The sequence below is a fragment of the Neodiprion virginianus genome, chromosome 1 (assembly GCF_021901495.1).
Source record: "Neodiprion virginianus isolate iyNeoVirg1 chromosome 1, iyNeoVirg1.1, whole genome shotgun sequence".
Lineage (NCBI taxonomy): Eukaryota > Metazoa > Arthropoda > Insecta > Hymenoptera > Diprionidae > Neodiprion > Neodiprion virginianus.
Genome location: NC_060877.1, coordinates 5916461 through 5937528, shown reverse-complemented (window position 1 = coordinate 5937528; position 21068 = coordinate 5916461). Strand labels below are relative to the sequence as shown.

Sequence of the window (21068 nt, the reverse complement as noted above, 5' to 3'; positions counted from 1 at the left end):
GTACGTATACGGCACCCTTTTACCTCCGCAGTGTACGTATACCTACAAAGGCAGGCGCAATGCCCTCTCCTAGGATGTATTCTCGTTTTATTACGACTACCTACTTGCCCGACACACGCTATGCCGGAGAGCTTGTTGTCTGCTCGTCTTCGGAACTGCGTCTTTACTCCCTGTACAGCGAATGTATTCGCTTTGGTTTCCATAATCTCCGATCTTCAGAGCCCGTTAATTGTGTTATGAACTGCCCGTATTACCAATTTTTTCTTTTACTCTTTTTTTTCCCCCGTGTCTGCGGACTTTGAAATTCTCCGAGTTGAGGTGTGCGGTAAAAATCAGCAGCCACGGGATGGTAAACTTCCGCTGTATTTAGGTGCCGAAAGGTTCCACTGTGGGGAATGCAAACCTGCAGGATCCACAAAACTAGGGTATAACGAGGTGCCGATTCAGACATTGGCTGCAACCTTTCCAGCCTAGGAATTCAATGTGGCTGATATCGTTGAAAGTTACACGAAAGAGCAGAAGAGTAACATGTCTTTCTATTAATCGAATATTGCTAAAGAGTTGTAAATTAATCTATCCTGCACAGACTAGCCGATGGTGATTAATTTCACAGGTGAGAATCGCGATAAGTGAAAAAAAAGGGTGTTAAGTGAAAAGTTCTGTTCTTTTTATGTTTCGTCAAAGTTGACTGCTACTGACGCAAATTGAAGTTTCGATTCGAAAGGCCTCTTTTCGGCCAAGTTCCTGAATTGTGAAAAGGTTTCTCTTCACAAATGTTCTCAAAGATTTTTCGAATTTTATGGGTAATAAGCGGGGAGTATGAGATAAGAGAAGAATTACTGTCTCCGGCAGTTAGTTCGAGCCTGGGAAGAGGCAGGCATGCAGAACCCGGGATGAAGGCGGGATCAAGATAAGGGACAATTGGTTGTTTCTTGTTCATTTTTCGATCGAGAAACAAGAGAGAAAGAGGGATCTTTGCGCGTGCCTAGTGCGCCGAAGTAGCAGCAGCGCTGTCAAAATACGTGGAATGAAGCATACGAGTGGTATAAGAAGGTACAGGCGAGGGGAGGTAAAGATCGTGGAGATTGGTCGTTTATTTAAATTCGTTAAACACGCGCGGCAAATATTTCGGCGTCTTTCTTTACCTCGGTGAAACAAGGCTCTGGGATAACGCGAAGCTCGAAATAATCCTATCTCCAAAGCCGCATCAACCGATAAATACAATCGCTCGTTCGAAATTTGTCAGGCACACATTCAACACGGGCACTTTCAGCCCCTGCGCCAACGATGCACCTGTAACTCCCCATCTCGGTATAATAGGTATAAACGTAGATGTAACCTTGCGTCGCAGCAGACGTATGCCGACATTCGGACGTCCGAAAGACGCCTGTGACTGATTCGATGACGGTGGAAAATCCGAAGCTTCGATAACGTCTGTCGTTTCTAACGTTCGTCCCGCAATTGTGAGAATAAGCGCGGACCTTTTGATTGGTGGGAGGGGGAGGTTTAAGTTCCGAATTTTAAAAGTTAAGAAAATGCCTGATTCCGAATTATTTCCAACCTTTGATGTTTCGTCAAAGTTTGATTTCTTTACTTTAAGTTTTGCCACCAAAAAATTCAGAATTTGAAAAACTTCACCGGCCGATATCACGCCTCGGTAAGTACGATAGATACCACAAATATCTCCGTTCTTCGTTGCGTTATGAAAATTATACAATAAAACGAAAAATTGAGCTTTAAACTCCGGTGAATATCCTCGACCATATGCTCTTCCGGGTATCGTATAAGTTAACGGATTTTACCTGCGTTTATAATATTATATCTATGAGTTCAATCACACCGAGTCATCATCTTCGGACAGGTGTCCAGCAATTAACGGCGAGCTGTCGATAAACTTCTGTACGTATTACATTCATACCGCCAGGAATGGCGGGGAAAAAGGATAGTAGAAAAAATGTACGAGCCGATCACACGCTTTCTTAAATCCACGAAGACAATTCGATCCCGCAAAATGATTAACAAGAAAATGTGAGCGAAAACTACTTTACTGCATATATAAATCAAATTTGTAAAATTTCTATCGTTCTATGATATGGACAATTCCGTACGAGAATCTTCTGAAAACCTTCGTCCCGTATATTAAACAAACTTCCGTTTAATTCGGAGATAGCGAAGGTGCGACTGTATAAATTTGTCCGATTTCGTGTTACAGGCCCGTTTCGAAAAGCGGCCCGCGTAAATCCTTTACGCATGACAATGGGATTGCTCGCAACGTCTCGCCTCGTTTATTTATGGTGTATTTAGATCCGTTGTTTAGCGAAGGGCGCACGCTGCTCGGGAGGAAGAAACCACGCCGGGGACAGAATAGCCAACGGGATTTTAGGGAATACCTTTCCCGACGACGGCGTGGAAGCGGGGCAGAATGGGTCTGTTTGATCGGCGACCGGGGTGGTCTTGCGGAAGTCTATTGAGCCCGACGGAGCCAAATCGACTCCTCGATTCAAGAGTAAGAATAGCTCGCCGAAACACCAGACCCCTAAACTCCGGGTCGAAGAGAACTCCCGAGTTAATAGCACGGGCTGCATGTCCTCGCGAAAACACCCGGATTACACCCAGGTAAAAACCACTGGCAACGTGTGCCTCTGATCCCGGGGGATATTATTAGAAACATGGACTCTCTGTTCCGGCTTTTTAAGCTCGGTTCTCTTTTCAATCTCAGTCATGTGATGGGAAGTCGCGCATATGTGATGGCAGAATTTTTATTCGAGTTCTTGCAAGCCGGGGTTTAACATGGGCGGAAGGTTCTTGCCTAAAATTAAAAACTCCCGATTTCGTGGTTTTAGACTTGAAAATCAATACTGGTATCGAATCAAAACATCCGTGAGTTACGGTTATTCTCGTTTCATGTAGAAGTGTAAATATAAAAAAAAGAATATCTCAAGCTGAGATTTTATCGATGTAGATTTTTCATTTCAAACCGCTCAACGGCGACAAAAACAGACTGGTAAAATTTCAGTCGAAAGTCATTGTTTCTCACAAATACACCGAATCGTATATTCTGTCATTTTTCAATATTTCAATATTTTGCTATATTTTTTCGATCAAAATCAATGTCTATACAATTTTGAAAAATTAAACAATCAACGATACCAACATGATAAACAACAGAAATCAGGATAGTTATCGAATGTTGCAATTTGATAAACAATCAACGTCTGACCATCTCAAATCGTATTATTTTTCAGCTGACGAACCTATAATACTCAATTTATTCTACTTCGATCAATTTACCCGATTCGATCAATTTTGTTACACTGTAATAATACTGTGGAGAGATCTTTGAAAATTTTCACATCGTTCAAGAAATTATCTACGACACTAATTCAACGAAATTTAAAATAATTCCAATCAATTCGCATTCCGTTCGAGATAATTCTCAACAATTCGGGATTGTTGTGAATAATCAAACCGGAAATTGACACGTCAATTCGCCAAGTTGTTCTCCCCCGCAGAATTACATTATACATCACACGGCATTTTCAACGAAAGCGAACAAGGCCGTTTGTGCAGTCAGACATGATCGTCGAGGGAATCGAGACGTATAACATAATATGCCTCGAGTATAGACGACGCGTTTCCGTTTGTTCGAAATCAAGAATGCATGGATTAATTTGACATGAATTATAATAAAGAGCAGCCGAGTCGAATAATAAGCCGGTCTTTCGACAAAGCGAATCATGCGCGTGCCGCGGTGTCTAAATCGATTTGCTTGTTTACTACGAGTGAAATCCGCTCAGCTGAATAATAGAAACGTTTCATCGCATCTCTCTCTCTCTTCCTCTATTTCCCCTTCTATTTCTCTTTTTGGCACAGGACTAAAGAAGCGAAACGCACTCGAGATCGGGGCACGCGACATGCGGCGATCCACGTTCGACACTCGAGACCCCCGACGATTGAATTAAGCCTATTTAATCAGGCCGGTAGTGAGTACGCTGGGGATTTTGGCACTGCATCATCATCATCACCACCTATAGTTGATCGCGTTCGGGTGCAGGGTGGGAACCTTCTACTGCCTTCGTAAAATTCTGCAACTTAATAAACCTATGTGTAATAACGCAGTTCAGTTCATAAATTATCGCATCAAATTAGGATATATCATAAACTAATTATAAATAGTATAGAGACAATTCGAAGCAGTTTGTTACAGAAAGTTCAGAACAAATCAGTAAAGTATCTTTCTGTACTTATATTTGCAGATAATTTTTATAAAACAATTACATGATTGTATTGAAAAATAATGCCAAATTTTTTTTTTTTTTTTCTATTCAACAATTGTGGAATATCTTGTACTTTGTATTACTTGCTTGTAATTACTGATGATTATTTATAACGCAATTATTCCGTCCCCACCTCCAGTTTTTTTTTTCTTTTTTTTCCAACCCTCCCTTTCTTCGCCAGCTTTTTCCCGTCAGCTTTTTGCATCTCCCTAGGGAATTGCAGTGTACGAAGTCGGTTCAATGAACGTGGAGAGCAGGAACGATGATCGAAAACGTGCAGGTCTTCCGCCTTTTATTGACACTGGTGATTAGTTTCAAATTCATCGAAGCGAAGGTTAATTTCTCCCCCTCGTATCATGATTTTCGCAGAAACATGAGACACGGGTCATGACGCATTACGAACATTATACACTCGCATTCGCATATTCCGCATTGATAATATCCTTCGCCAATAATTTATTATATAAAGGGTATTTATTTTTTTAATCAAGTTAATACAGATTAAAAAATGCCTGCGACAAAAACGGTATGAAAAATAAATGAAAAGCCGAATCTGAACTTGACTATAAGATTTTGTTCAATTCTTTTCTATATCAAACAACAAATTCAATTGCTGATTACACTAGTCGTACAGAAACAAAAAGGTAAAACAGAAAACTATTCGACCGTCGGTCAGCTGCCAGCTACGTGTTAGTTATCCATCGAGTAGATTATCAACACCTGATTGTTCACAAGGTCTAGCTATAACCGTTCGTAGAAATATTGTAAAACGATAAAAACGATAAATAATAGTTCAAATTTTTTTCGAATACCCTATACAAGTGTTAATTTCTTCTTTGATAATAATTATACTATATTGTATTCGCGGCTTATTCTCCCAGAAATTACAAATATTCGTTGTTAATGAATGCTCTGTAGTTTTTACCGAGGGTAGAAGAATCGGCCAGCTTATCTTAAATCTCTAGTGCGATATTTCGTTGGCAAGATGACGCTGTGAGTTATACATATACTGCCGCCTAAAATTCTTGACAGAGTGATCGCTCTTGATGCAAAAGCTTGAAATTCGTAACACGCGGTTTAATATTAGTGTCGTGTGACATTTGCACAAGGCGGTGTATGCATATTTTATTTATAAAATTTCGTAATCCGTTACGGATAGCGAATTGCGATATTTCACTCTTCTAACATCAAGCGATGAATTTCCGCGTTGACAAAGGATCTTTCCTGAACCGATACGCGGACAAGGAATTAGCCGCAGATGCGGAAGAGGAGTGTAAAAAATCCGAAGACAGCTGCAACGCCGACAGAGATACGATCAACGATCCGCTGGTAATACCCGGCGAGTGTGGATCGTGCTTGAAACCTACAACGAAAGAGGAACTTCTTTCGATGGTGTTGAAGTGCGCGAATTTTGCCGCCGAGAAGCACAGCAATCAAAGGAGAAAAGACGCCGCTGAAACACCGTACATAAATCATCCCTTGGGTGAGAAAAATCAAAATTTGAAGGAACAAACGTTGTTGCAGCGTTCAAAGGGCTGATATTTTTATCTTCGTCGGATTACGTCTTTATCTTTTAATCTTTTTCCTTACCGATCGCGAGGATTAATCGTCCGATCCTTAATTCCGCCGTTTCAGGGGTCGCGAATATTCTGGCAAACGAGGGAAGCGTCTACGATCCGATCGTGATACTCGCAGCTTTGCTTCACGACACGGTCGAAGACACGGAAACTTCGTTCGAAGAGATAGAGAAAGAGTTCGGGGAAACGGTGCGGAAAGTTGTCGCCGAGGTGACGGACGACAAAAGTCTTCCCAAGGCGGAGAGGAAACGTTTGCAAATTGAAAACGCAACGAGCCGAAGCGACCGAGCCAAACTGGTCACGTTGGCCGATAAGATTTACAACTTGCGCGATATTCAGAAAAGTCCGCCGCTAGGATGGAGCGATATAAGAGTCAGGGAATACTTTCAGGTGCAGCCTAGAATCCAGTCGGAATTGCAATTTTGTCGATACCACTCTTTTCCTCTTTCGAATCGATGGGAGGGGAAGGTTTCACATCAAGTGTAATCTAAATCCAGAAATTCGACCAGATTCTGTAGTAGCTTCGTCCGCCATCTTGAATTTATGGGGGTACTTGTTTTTGTCAAATAACTCGCCCATTTTCAACGTTTAACGAAAAACTGGTTGGAATTAAACTTGTAGGAATTTTTTAAACCATAAATTCTAGATGGCAGCCTAAACTACTGCAAAATCTTGTCGAAATTCTGACCATCGACTATCAATGACGCTTCCCACCTAACAACTAGAGAAAGGCAATAGTGGTGTAGAAAAATTGCAGTTTCAGGTATCTTTTTTGTACATAGCGACTGAGCTATTATAAACATATTTTATAAATTTGGGAATCGACACCGTTTGCTTTACGTAAATATTACCCTACTGGTTCTATCCGTGCAAATTTTTAACGATCATTTTCTCGTGTGCATGTAGCTTTTTTTTTTATCGTGGTCTTGTGATCTTTTTATAACCGATATTCTTGTTTCCAGTGGGCAAAAAAAGTCGTGGACAATTGTCGTGGAACAAATTCAGCCTTGGAAAATACGCTTGATAGTATATTTGCGAAACAGTGCAAGGAGACGAGGAAAAATTGCAATTGCATAAAAAGACTATCTCCCGTCTGCGACGAATCCTATTTGTGCATTTAACGTGCTAACTTATCGACATACAATTAATATAATACATTTACTCAAAGCAAGTTCGTTATATGTATCAAAAATACTTTTTCACGAAATTATAAAATACAATACAATGTGAAATCAATTCCATGTGGTTTGAACCCAGATGCGTGAAAACGTGGAGCGTTGCATATAATTTATACTATGACAATGAATCATGTACACAAAAATTTATATTTGGATTAATTTGGCACAGTTTTTTTCAATTTATACGTTCATGTGGACAAATAATAACTGCACAGGCAAAAAATAATAACCGATACGGAAAAAGACATTCCCAGGAATAGCGTAAATGAATTTGAAGTAAATAAACTTTACATTGATCTGTATAGTTTGATTTTTTCTCAATTACAAACAAATTGAATTCATCAACATTATATGCACTGCACACAGGTAATAGATGTGTTTGTATATATTAGTATTATTAATGTAGTTATTATCATTATCATCCTTATTATTATTATAAATGTTCGGCTGAAAAATATGCAGATCAGAAAGAAGACAAGTATATCGTTAATAGCAAAGTTTCTGCAGCTGCATTATAATGTTTATGTGTAGGTATGTAATATATAATGATAACGTTAGAAGACGGAGATAATTTTCTTTCTTTACGTTGCGCAATTAATTCTCTTCAACCACCGCTGCTGATTCCTTTTCCGATGTCGTACCAGGTTGAACTTCCGTCTAAACACATATCGAACGATCGATGCTTTATGAAACAATATCGTCACTGACAAAAGTGAATAAGAACTAAAATACCAAAATCCATCTGTAAAAGCAATGAAATTCGGGGCGAAACGGACGTGCAAAAAAATAAAGGGAATCCAAATGAAAGAAGAAAATAAAAACGAACGGCCATTCATCCCTCTTTGGGAAAAAACAATTTCGAATTCTGACGTACCGAATCAACCGAGCCACTCTGCCTGCCGAAACGAAGTCTGTAAGACGGCGATCTGACTATCTTTCTGTCTAAGTAGTCTTCGCCGGGAAACGAGCTCGCAAGATCATGCTGCAATTGTTAGATAAATTTTGAGGCTTTTTTCTCCCGAGAAATGGAATCAGTGCTTGAAATTGACTTTGTACGAACTTTTCGAAGATAAATATTTTCCTCTAATTTCTAATCGATTTTACATCGCAAGTAGATACTGCGCGATCTTTTCAAGTGAACAACTCATCATTCTCGGTAACTATTCTCAACTTGCCCACCGTCAATTTGTCAATAAATAAATTCAATTTAACTGGTCCGAACGTAGTTTTCTATAAATTTTATTCCACCTTGTTACTCGTTTCGGTAATATTAGTGGACATCGAAAATCTGTTAAACTCTCCGTGTAAAGTAATTTATGAATATAGTCTCTTTTACCAGACACAATAAACTCACGCACCGATGAAAAATATTAATAATCAAACCAAAGACATTTAACGCACATTTATAAGGGGATCGCTCCGACGTCCGAATCTCAGTCTAAAAGATGGCGACCTGCTTGGTTTTCTCGCCATAAAATCCTCCTGAAAAACCATTCGTCAGCGTAAAACATTCCAATGAATTTCCTGATAATTGGTGCAAAAGGTAAATCATGCTTCGTGCAAATATATCTCAAATAATCGTGTAAACGGTTACCGAAAGTTCAGGATCGCTGCGCCGACCAAATCGTAGCCTGTAAGAAGGCGACCTCACGGATTTTCTCTCAACGGAATTATCTTGGCCGGAAATATCGTTCTGCGAATAGGAACAAATTTGAAACGAATGACAAGTTTTGGCAGAGCAAAAAAAAACAAATACAAATAACGTATCAATAAGTTGAATATATCTTGGTTGAATTTTCACACATTGAAAAATGTGAATTCGACTTACGGACATTAGAGGGTCGGAACGGCGGCCAAATCGGAGTCGGAACGAAGGTGAACGCTGAGATTTGCGAACCATTAAATGCTGGATTGGAATATTCCATAATTTTACGGCATTCGGGTCCTCCTGTTGCTGGAGTGCGTTGTACAAGTCACGAGCATCGTGCCCATCGGAATCCGACGACATACCTGCGGTGAACGACAAAGCTTTGTAGGTTTTTTACGATACAAGTTCCTCTCCGCTGAACGTATTAATAATTCCTTGCAAACGCTTTCGCCTTGAATTTTTCCAGTCATGGATCGGCTCGACCAGCTATATAGTGTCAAATGGAATGAAAATTGAACGAAAGTTTGATGTAAAAAAGCAGAATCGAGTCTCCGCCAGCTGTGCGAATAAGAAATTAAAAGGAAGTGCATGAAGCGCAATGATCGATTGCGTGGAAAAAGTGGTAAAAAATATTATTCTCGTTGCAACCATTTAAGAAGAATAACGCGAGGAGAGAAAAATATTCAACAAAATGATGTGATTGTGAGATAATTGAGTTGCATCTTTATCGAGCTTAATGAGGCGGAAGAACGGGGTGAAAAAAAAGGGAAAAAAGATCGGGATGAGAAACACTCTGATTCCTCGTCGAACTTACACCCCGTTCTCGCCCCGTGACAATTATAAGCCCAATTTTCTCCAAGGGTAAAAGGGTGACTTGAAATCACTCTTTCGCCCCTTAAGGACGGGTTTGAAATCAAATGTAATGAAAGTGCTCAACAATTAAATACAGTGAGTAGGAATCGAGTTAAGTGTAAGCTACTATATTCTGCGATAACCGTTTCAACAATGAGAGAACGAAAAGGGGGCGAACCATTATTTAATCGCCGCATTAATACTGTTGAAAGAACAAAAGAAAATTGAATGAAGTCTCGAGTTCATCCCTGATAAACAATCCAAATAATATGTTGCAGTCCGAGTATAATAATTACTATCGAACGGGCTAACGAAAATTCTTTGCAAAAATAATTACCACGTGACAAATGAGAAAACTTTTAAACGAACCCGCAAAAATGAAGATAAAAAAAAAAAATAACCCAACGATTTACACCTCAACAAACTCCGATCATGGTCTAAACGTTCACATTTCCAAACTCCTCTTGTCCAGGGTGTAAACCGGGTAACAGGTTCAAAACGAGCTTGGATATATATATATATATATATATATATATATATATATATATATATATATATATATATTTATGTATGTATATGTATATGTATACATTATATATATATACATATAACGTAGGTACACTGCAGGGGATGGCTAAGAGCACAGTGGAGGGTTAAGAGGACGACCCACGTCCAAGAGAACACACGGTCCACCGGTTTTGCATAAGCAAGTTAGGGTGGGATGGATAGCTCATACGACGCCCTGCAGACCCTCAGCCAAGGAATACATGCCGAGCTGAGAGAGACCTTCGAGTTCTTATTTTCCTTTTTTTTCTTTTTTCATCCCCATTTGGGGACGTCGTCGATACCCAACTCGACGAACTCAGGTCGACGTAACTCAACTTTTGACATCGGAAAAGCATTTCTAGGAATTTTTTTTACGTAACGAGACTCTTATGCGGAATTGGAAAATATATTCATGACGTCAGAGGCCTGGTTGTCATCGCCATTTTATCGCTACGGAACCTGAACTTTTAATTTTAACCGAGACAAATTACTTGTTTCACACAAATTAATGAAAAGTAATCGATAATATACCTGTGATATTCTCCACACGCGAAAAAACACGGTCAGCTGTCAGCCTGATTGCAACGGTTTGATTTTTTTTTCCAACAGACGACGCATTGCTAAGTGACACTTCCAATACTGAGAAGCGAAAAGATCGTTGTACTTACCGAGATTGGTAAGAATTGCGGTCGTGAAAAACAGGAATATTTTCTTAATAATCATAATAATATGTTTAGGACGTTTCGTATCGAAGGAGACGCTCTTTTGATTTTGCTTCCACTCGGAAAATACTTTCTGTGAATAGAAGAAAAGAAATTCTCACATGAGGATATATATTTTGAATTCAATTTTGAAAGGTCGACAAAATTTGCGAGTTTTCCTATTTAAATAATACGTGTGAGGAGAATTGTTTTTTCTTCTGTCTTTTAAATTGTAAGCATTCAGCCCCATTCAATTTTGTACCAACTTGATACTGGAATCATTTAACAGAGAATTATACTATTTTGTATAAGGGCTATTCCGCGTCAACCGGATCAGTCATCTCTCAGATATTTTTTTAATTTGGCATGTGGATTGTGTAAGGGGAGTTAGATTTTTGTGCCAAAGCGCGAATCTCATAATGCAAAATTCGATTTTTTATTAACAATAACAAATTAGACTCCCATTTTTTTCAAAAATTCATAACTTCGGCAACAAATTAGATACAATTTTTTTTTTTTTTTCAAATTACGCGGAAAGCTCCATAGAATTTAAAAAAAAATACGAAATGGTAAAAAAAAGTTGTTATCAATTGTTTATTTAACAATTAATTTTTCAAAGATTTTTAAAACAGTGACCGACACGATCAAAAAATTTTTTTAAAATTCTGACATGTTCCTTGAACTGTACTACAACCTGTGAATTAATTCCAGAGGGGTGTTTTTCTTCGTTTTCGAGTAAAAAATCATTAAAGGTGTCGATGCGCATGAAATTGCGGCGCGTCGAGTCTCTACGTAATGGCGGGCGGCCGGTTGCCGTCCACCGCTACCCCGCGGCGGCGTCGCGGCGTTATTTTAGAGTCATTTTCACGATGTAGGACATGATTGAAAAATCTGAAAAAAATACTGTACCTTCACAAGGCCTGCTCAAAGCGATAAGTGAAGTTTCAAGAATGTGTTTTTCACCGTTTTTTTATTACAGAGATTCAAAATAACAGTTACGTACCACCAAATTTCGAATCTCTGTAATAAAAAAACGGTGAAAAACACATTCTTGAAACTTCACTTATCGCTTTGAGCAGGCCTTGTGAAGGTACAGTATTTTTTTCAGATTTTTCAATCATGTCCTACATCGTGAAAATGACTCTAAAATAACGCCGCGACGCCGCCGCGGGGTAGCGGTGGACGGCAACCGGCCGCCCGCCATTACGTAGAGACTCGACGCGCCGCAATTTCATGCGCATCGACACCTTTAATGATTTTTTACTCGAAAACGAAGAAAAACACCCCTCTGGAATTAATTCACAGGTTGTAGTACAGTTCAAGGAACATGTCAGAATTTTAAAAAAATTTTTTGATCGTGTCGGTCACTGTTTTAAAAATCTTTGAAAAATTAATTGTTAAATAAACAATTGATAACAACTTTTTTTTACCATTTCGTATTTTTTTTTAAATTCTATGGAGCTTTCCGCGTAATTTGAAAAAAAAAAAAAAATTGTATCTAATTTGTTGCCGAAGTTATGAATTTTTGAAAAAAATGGGAGTCTAATTTGTTATTGTTAATAAAAAATCGAATTTTGCATTATGAGATTCGCGCTTTGGCACAAAAATCTAACTCCCCTTACACAATCCACATGCCAAATTAAAAAAATATCTGAGAGATGACTGATCCGGTTGACGCGGAATAGCCCATAAATTTGTCGGTTCAGCAAAACTGGAGCTCAAACTGGGTTCAATGAAAATTTATACCCAACGTAACCCAAAAAGTCATCCTTTTGATGTCTGTAGTGGCTAAGCTGTTGACTTTACACGAAATATTTACGTGGCATTTTCATAAAGAATTTAATTCACTGTAAAAAATGCTTCCAGTATCGATTACGTATCATTAAAAGCGTCCGGTGAAAACAAAAGTGTGAAAAAAAAAAAATTTGAATTCTTCCCCACGTTGTTCAAGCAAGAAAATATCGTATTGAAGGATGATTTTTTTTTTTTATATTAAATTTCAGATCAAATATCCTTCAGCTACGAGATCGTTTTTACTATAATTTAAAAAAAAAAAAAAATTCCAAGTGTAAGTGAAAAATATAAACTTGCTTCCAAACGTACAAGCCTACAGGTTTTTATAGCCTGGACAAAAAACTTTTCTCACATCTAGAATCTAGACGCGAATATGTCTCCTACCGCAGGAGCAGATCCTTGGAAAACAGAGAGCGATCCTTCCAACGAGTTGAACAATTCCAGTCGTAATTATAATACTTGAAACTCAGTAGGTATACCAGGCACTCAGCCGTGGTGCTAATTTTGCTTATTATACCTGTTAGCCAAGGCTCGTCGCGTCGCAAACCCTAATATTATAATGTATGAAACACCCAGACGACTTGAGAGGTAAAGAGAGAGAGAGAGAGAGTTAACGTTGGTGCATTGACGTTGCCTAAAGTTAACTCTGCGGGACGCGGTTGAAAAGGACATCAGCACAGTGGTATATAAGGGCAACCGAAACGATTAATGAAATGGCCGCTGGGGAATTCGCTGCCCTGCGTGCAAAGCGATTGCTGGTGATGAAATTTCGTGCAGGGCTGCTGAAGGAAGACGAATTTCATGAGAAATAGATTGATGGAACTAGATGATAACGAAGAAGAAAGACCTTCCATGTGCATGAGGGGAATATGCAATAATTAGTTATCGAAAGTTTTCACCCCCGACAAAAAATAAATGTGAAAAACGGGACGTGAACGTTGAACTAACTTTTTTGTCGATTAAAAAGAAAGAAGAAAAAAAAAAAAAGGTATCGTTTTTCGAAAAAATATATAACAATGTTCAAAATTCCCCTTTTAATATTCAGCGATGAGAAAAAGAGGGCTTTGGAATTAATGAACAAGATCCTTATCGGTACGAGAATTTTTTTCGGGTATCATATTGTATTATATACACGTGAAATAAATATTCTAATTAAGTAGTATATAACGGCCCTGGTGATAAAAACGGAAAAAGCTAATGTAAATTTGATCGGGAATAAACGAAGGAAAGTCGATAAGAAAAAATAAAAAAGGAAACCCGTTACACTGTGGTAAAAAAAAAAAGAAAAAAAACTGAGTGAGGAAAAAAAGAGGAAAAAATGGTATTATGGGAAGAATCGAAGCGTATGGGTCAGCTTACCGTCGTAATCGGCGTATTCGGCTGTATGAACATCCGAGGCGATAACAACGACGAGTAACATCGCGGCAACGTAGCTTTTGGGGGCTGTCATAATTGGCACTGTAATTGAATGAAGAAACGGAGAATTGTTAACAGGAAATTGAGACAGCGGGTCGTGGGACCTGAAATAATGTTTAATTAAACTTGGGTCAAGAACACATTGTATATAAATTATTATAAAACGATAATAGGGTTGGGAAAAGAATTATATATAACCTCGAATCTTTCTAGGACTTCAACCGCACATTTTCACACGCGTTTACGATTTTCCCTACGGCCGCAGCGTACGGCTCGTTATCTTTAAAAATCGATCAGGGATATTGTACGTAACAGTCGGGATTTTAGCCGTCATACGTTCACAGATTGTCGATGTTCCGTACGTGTTGTGCAAATTTTGCAGATATTTTATGGTGTATTCATAGGCATAAGGTGCGTAGGACACTCGTTTATATGAACATAAGTGAATTTATCAATTGACCCGATGATGAACGAGGTGCTAACGCGTATAACGATTGCGAATAATGGCCCAAGTTGGTATATAACGGGTGTCGAATTGCACTGATTGAAATTTGTATCTTTAATGTATTTTAATATTCGTATCTGTTTTATTATTGATGAATTGATAAGAAAATTTGCGTGGACGCAAATAACTGTATTTACAGTGTAGTTATTAGCGTGTTTCAGAAAAAAGTAATTTACGATTTGCCACCCTGGCACCCCCTACAAATATCGTTTACATTAAAAAAAAGATTCTGTGATAAGATGAGCGTTCTAAGTTACGTGGAAGATGACGCTCGTTTGGTTTTCCACTTTTTTCACACATTTTTTTAAAATTGTCAAGAAACACGTTGTAGCAATTTAATTCTTACTTCTTCCCCTAGATCTATATTAAAGCTAAAGATCACGATCTAAAACACAACGATATGTCATCCAGGAATCTTGTTCTCCTAAATTAAAAGTTCATATTGTATTATAAATATTTTATGAGATTGAATTAATAATGAAAAATTCGTCAGATCCACTGCTCGAACATCAACTGGAGACTTGATATTACAAGTCTGGGTCTTCTTAGTGACCTAAATTTATATTATGATTGATGTGAGCAATAAGAGAAAAATTTTTATTCACGATACTTCACAAATTTAAGAAAATGTATAAAAGTAAAAAATCAACTGATCGCGATCTTTCATGTAAGGTAAAACACTCATCTAATCACAGAACCTGTCTGTTAGCCTGACCATACTTTTTAGGCGGTACCATGATGGAAAATTGCAAACTATTTTGTTCTGAAACATTCAGTTAATTATAATTGTCATTACCGTAAATTTTGTACTTGATATTACAACATTAAATATGTTCGTCCAGTTTGCTATATTGTTAACAGTCAAGTAAGACCTCAAAACCAATTAATCGCTGCACAAGAATATATTTGTGAGTAGTTAAGTAAAAGTGACCGCGTGATATAAAAAAGAATAAACTATATTATTCAATTTATCTTCGTATACACGAATTGCAGAGTCATATTTTTCGGTTATGATAAAGGATTGAAGTAATTTGTAAGGTCTGAATAGTATATCCGTTGCAACTGGAAATTTCTCTTGACGTATGCGAATCCGCGTTGCTAGTGACTATTATTGTATACTCGGCTTCTCTGAGATTGATAATCTAATTCCTCGTACCTATTCTGGGTCTGAAGTCAGTCAGTCAAAGGAGAATTTCTGGCGTTATAATAACCTACGATTCGCGCGTGATTATGCCTACGGAGATATTTCACGGGGAGGTTGGAGGAGTGAAAGTTCACCGGCATACCCAATTCTGACAAATCTTGGAAAATCAAAATCAGTCCTTGTACGCTTGTTTAGACGCAACTGATTCTGTAAAAAAAAAACCTTTCAAATTGAACTGATCCAACAGTGCTGCAAAAAGCATTTTACACATCAAAATGTCTCTCACTACAGAATTTGACAGAATTGAAAAATTTCACATTCTCGTAAATTGAGCGGAAAAAGAACGATGAGAAAAAAATTCAAAGACACGTGTAATGATAATAATAATCATGATAATAATAAAAATAATAATATTCAAAAACGTATGTTATACACCGTATATTTATGCGGACAGACGTACGAGTTTGAAAAATTGGAGAGAAAATTTTCAAAGCATACGAGATTATACGTTCAGTGGAAAAAAAGCTTGTAATTTTTATGTCGCGAATCCTTTTGAACTCGAAACGAATTCTTTCAACGAAATTACACCTCGTGCATATAGTATACGTATCGTCGTGAACCAGATGAGCTGTGGTTAAAAACTGTAGCGATTCAAAAAACATTCATTCCATTGGTTCTTATATTATAGATATACGCTTAATGGTACACATAGCATATAGATTGGAACGAAAGGGTTCGAAGCAAATTGCATTAGGTATGTGAGTACACACGACACACACACACACGCGCGCATACGTATATATTATTATATAAATGAAGACGTACGTGACAGCTGCATGATAAAGAAGAAGAAAAAACAAAAGAAAAACGTGGCTAGCTCATATTTCGCGTATACGTATACATATATACATGTATAACATTTCTTACGCCTAGGCTAGATTCGAAGTTCCATTAGGCAGGTAAATATTATCGCCCTGTAAACCCAATTTCCGTTCACGCGCGAGTAATGTTATTTGAAGAATAATAAGAACGTCTACCTTGCACAGCAGAACGGCTTATTTACCTACCGGAAATTACTCTTCCGCCATTCTCGATGCGGTACATACGTACACGTATAGGTGCCTATAGGTACCTGATAATAATAAAAGGACTCTTTGAAATCACGTTACACCGCGAATCTATTGTAATCGTACAAGAATGTGATCAAAATAAAAAAAAAATAAAAATCTGGTACATTGTATCCGCTTCGTTGGAACAGTGATAAAAACATTTTTATCCTTCTCTCGCCAAATTCTATAAACTGCGACTTCGATCCCCGAATGATCGCTGAATATATCATACCTATTTACGACGGCGGTAAATATTACAAGCAAATGTGTGGCCCAACGCATACATTATTATTCAATAACACAGGGTTCCACTTTGGCTTAGCGACGGTCCCTTTGGCCCGATATACGGGTGAATAAAAAAAAAAGTACCTACAATATTTTATTTTACAGCCTAATAGTGCAGACCGTCCGTTACACGCTTTCGGCCTTTAGCGAATTTTAGGACCATGAATACTTTGCGTTATGGGTATAACTGCCGAACTGTATTAGCGAAAACTGTGCCGGGCCGTTACTATTTATTCCTGATCGCAAATCTCCATCCGCCCCTTCACACGCACAGACCGTACAACTTATGGGATGGGTATACATTTGCGAATGATAAAACGTGACGTTTGTACCAAGGGGCCCGTTACACCGGCACAACACATCCAACCAGTCGTAAAATAATGACGAACAGAACCTGACGTGGCAGAGTTGACGTTTTGAATTCCCTGACTTCTCCAGTTTTTTCAAACACAATGTTGTATTCCTCCGGACACCTTGTGTATCCATAAAAGATAAAATAACGCACAAGAAAATTGAACGCTGTGTTAAAAATTGTGCGAGTTTTTCATTATAAGCTGAATCACGCGTGTATAATACATGTACGCGTATACTAATTATTATGAAGGTATGTTCGGTACTTGGTTAAAATTATATAATATATAACAGACATTTTCATAATTTATTTCTATGTTAAATAGAAAATCCCGGCCTATTCAAAGTTCTTCAGATTTTCAGATAGATTGACATGGTAAGTATTCCGAATGTTGTTCAATTCACGTGGAATTGTAATCACTCTCGTTGTGTATGCGTAAGAAAAATTTGATTGATTTACTGGCGAGGAGGTTCGTATCTTCTAGTTTTCATATTTGTTTTTTTTTTTTTTTTCTTCGTGTGATAAGTTTCCAATTATTTAACCGCATTTTCACGAAACTTCGTACACGATACGTGGAGGATTGATGGCCCCTCCATGTATCTTCTTTGACAGGAGTTTGTTTTCAATGAATATAATTATTATAGTGTAACGAAACGGGGTGGAGAAGAATTTTCTTCAATTTTCAAAGAGCACTGATTGCTTTTTTCTTTCTTACTTTTTACGGCAATGGCGTGAAGAAGTTGAACAAATGAATGAGACCCGAATTAAACAAAGGAGAAGCTAATAATTGTTTGCGATTAATCTCCCTGAATACGTATAAAATTGCACACACGATATTAATAGCCAGGTACAAGCTTCACCTATTTTCTCGAAAACCTGCACGTTCAATATTAATCAAATGATAGGAATCTGAGGCCACGGTTTTTATTACCGACGCGTGCATAATACATGGGGGCATTACACACAGGCCGGTAGAAAAATGAGTGTAAATTTTCAAGCATATCGGAGTGTTGCCATCATCGAGCGGAGACGCGTGTATATATATATATATATACCAACATAGATAAGAATATGCGCCACCGATCAATCGATAGACACGCACAACGCGTTTGCTAATGAGAAATCTAACGGGAATTGGAAGAAGGATGAGGAAAAAAGGTACAAGAAGAAATCATTTTAATCAACGCCTTTACATTCTCATCTACTTTAATTAATTTTATAACGCGTGTACGGTTGCTAGGTATCCTGTGTTTTTACGTTCAATTTTTATTTTCTCCTCGTCGTTACTTCCACTCTTCCGTCGCACTAATATCCGCTACGAACTGAAACGGAAAAACTACGCGTGCTTAATTTAAAATTTATACGCTCGCAAGGAACGAAACGATGAAATAGGTGAAAAATTTCTTAAACAACGCGTCGAATTTATTTTCTTTTCAATAACATAATCCAATAATTAACATCGGCGGGATATATTATTAGGTCTCATTATACAACTTTGCACGCGAAGAAGACGGTGTGTAATACCTCCGGCACGTCTGTGTGTATGTATTAATTCACGCCTCACAGCGACTGCTCGACGAGTCTTTCCACCTTCTAAAATACGACGAAAATAGGTTAACCGTCGCTTTCAACCAACCTTCGGACGAGCCGCAAATTTTCCGTCCCCCTTAACAAACCGAACTCTGTTCCAATCTTCGTCCAAAGATCTCCCAACACCGGCTAAGCAGGCAATCGCCGGAGATTCATCCCGGATATGAAAAGACGCTCGACAAGTAGTAACAGCGTTTCTCAGGCCAGACACGTCCATGCATACATACGACTGGATTCAATGGGACGCGTAAGCAGGTAAGCCTTACGTGTGCCGACACGCGTACGATGTATCAAGCAAATGTTAAACGTATGCATTCGCGAAATTAAGTTTGAAGAGAAACTTAGATCCAAGAATCGGACAGTGTGATAGAAAATGTTAAAGGTTATAAAGTTCCAAAGGAGAGAAGAAACAAGCAGCGTTTGATTCGTTCGTTAGCTACAGTTTCCTTAATTTCCAAAGAAGAAAACAATAACAAAATTTACAATAAAATTAAACAAACTTTTGCTACACGGTTGATTGAGCTTCTTTTACGAAATTAATGCATAACTAAATTGAATCGGTGAATTACTTGCTGACGAGGTTTCTATTGCTCTCTTCTATCTTTTTCAACTTTTCGTTTGTTTTATTTTTATTTTTGTCCCCCCCCCCCCCCCCCGGGTTTTTTTTCCCTTTTGTCTTTCTACTTTGCGAAAGGTATTAGACTCAAAAGACATTCGCGGAATGAGACCCCTGGGATTCTTCCTTTCATACTCTGCAGGTTCGTTATCGTGTAGAAACACCCTCTTGTGTATACCTACATACCTATATATATATATACCTATATATATATATATATATATGTATGTATATATCTGATACGCGTTTCGAACCGTGAAGTCTTTCAATCAGGGAATTTATACACCGTGTTTGTATGCATATACACGTACCGCGGAGATTTTACGTATATGTATACTTTGAACGCACGTATTACACTCGCAACTCTGTGGGCATTTGCATCCGTACCAATCGGTGGATCAAAGCGTGGGACTAATTGAAACGCAGTTAAATTACTTGTATAATTACTTTCTTCACCATTTTCTTCCATTTCGTTTCTCTTTTTCCTCTGGTACATTCTCTTTCTAATGCAGGGGGAAAAAATGTCACACGCACCCGGAAACACACACATATATATGAATAAATCACATATAATTACATACATATTTTCCATCCAAAAATTATACTAGATCCTCGGATATTATGTCGGGTTAATACGCAGGCTGAATTTACAAATTTACGCTTATACATGTGCATACATATAAGTATTTGCAACTGTTCAAAAGATAATGCATAGAAATATTCAAAACTATGAGACCGTGCCTAAGTACACCTAAGCTCGTTCGGCATTAGCAAATAAACCCCGATGAATTCGAATACCGCTGGCTAATCCCTCGTGTAACTTTGTTTCTCGGCTCCCGGCGAAATTCAACACATTTGAAAATTGCCTCGCGGTTTACGGTTATTGTTTCAGTCGATTGTCATTCGTATTTGTTAATTCTGCGACGTTACTGCAATGCTTAAAAAGAATGGCGTGTAATATAACATACAATAACTCATATGTATACATGCTGTGAATATATTAGAATTTTGTTTGAATTGTTAAAATTTTTCATTTCAGCCCCCCCCCCCCCTCCTGTTATTATACGTATAACAAACTTCCGTATTATTTTGTCCCGTTACATTTTCCGCACGGATCTTTCATCGTTAGTCACGTCTGAGTTTGTCACGTGATAAAATTCCGAAACTCGAGTGGAATAAATAAATACGGCACCGTAAAACTCGCGTTATTATCATTATAAATAATAATGATAATTATTATTATCGTCATTCTTATCGTTGTACTTTATGCAGAATATATAATTATGAATTTTTTTCACTTTCTTTTCTTTCGTTATTATCACGCTGAGCGTAATAATAATATTACCTGGCGTGCGTTAAAGTATACGCTGTACAACGACGTTATATACATAGGTACGATGTACGATACATACATTGCTATGAAAATTCATTGAGACGAAGCGTTAAAACGTGTATATCAAGTTTCATATCGGTACGTA

At 38.0% G+C, this 21068-nt stretch overlaps 3 protein-coding genes across 3 annotated transcripts in view; 2 read left to right on the top strand and 1 right to left on the bottom strand.

The window, feature by feature from the left end:
* Positions 1-5345: 5345 nt before the first annotated feature.
* LOC124308703 (guanosine-3',5'-bis(diphosphate) 3'-pyrophosphohydrolase MESH1) lies at positions 5346-7334 on the top strand. Its single transcript, XM_046771673.1, has 3 exons — positions 5346-5760; positions 5913-6244; positions 6817-7334. The coding sequence occupies exons 1-3, from the start codon at positions 5472-5474 to the stop codon at positions 6973-6975; spliced, it is 780 nt and encodes a 259-aa protein (XP_046627629.1). The 5' UTR covers positions 5346-5471; the 3' UTR covers positions 6976-7334.
* LOC124308719 (short neuropeptide F) overlaps positions 7161-21068 on the bottom strand; it is a 15401-nt gene continuing 1493 nt past the window's right edge. Inside the window, exons 2-7 of the mRNA XM_046771693.1 lie at positions 13933-14031; positions 8861-9042; positions 8627-8725; positions 8434-8514; positions 7907-8014; positions 7161-7689 (exon numbers count right to left, since the gene is read on the bottom strand). Coding sequence (XP_046627649.1) covers positions 7627-7689; positions 7907-8014; positions 8434-8514; positions 8627-8725; positions 8861-9042; positions 13933-14023 — 624 coding nt within the window. The 5' untranslated portion in view covers positions 14024-14031 and the 3' untranslated portion in view covers positions 7161-7626. The remainder of the gene's footprint in view (positions 7690-7906; positions 8015-8433; positions 8515-8626; positions 8726-8860; positions 9043-13932; positions 14032-21068) is intronic.
* LOC124308592 (uncharacterized) overlaps positions 18865-21068 on the top strand; it is a 16985-nt gene continuing 14781 nt past the window's right edge. Inside the window, exon 1 of the mRNA XM_046771439.1 lies at positions 18865-19229. The gene's annotated coding sequence lies outside the window, so the exon portion shown is untranslated. The remainder of the gene's footprint in view (positions 19230-21068) is intronic.

Bases quoted from the DNA above. Each gene is read 5' to 3' on its own strand.
- LOC124308703 (XM_046771673.1), top strand. From the start codon at position 5,472: ATGAATTTCCGCGTTGACAAAGGATCTTTCCTGAACCGATACGCGGAC. The intron at 5,761-5,912 runs GTGAGAAAAATC...CCGCCGTTTCAG, and splicing joins GTACATAAATCATCCCTTGG to GGGTCGCGAATATTCTGGCA. The intron at 6,245-6,816 runs GTGCAGCCTAGA...TCTTGTTTCCAG, and splicing joins GAGTCAGGGAATACTTTCAG to TGGGCAAAAAAAGTCGTGGA.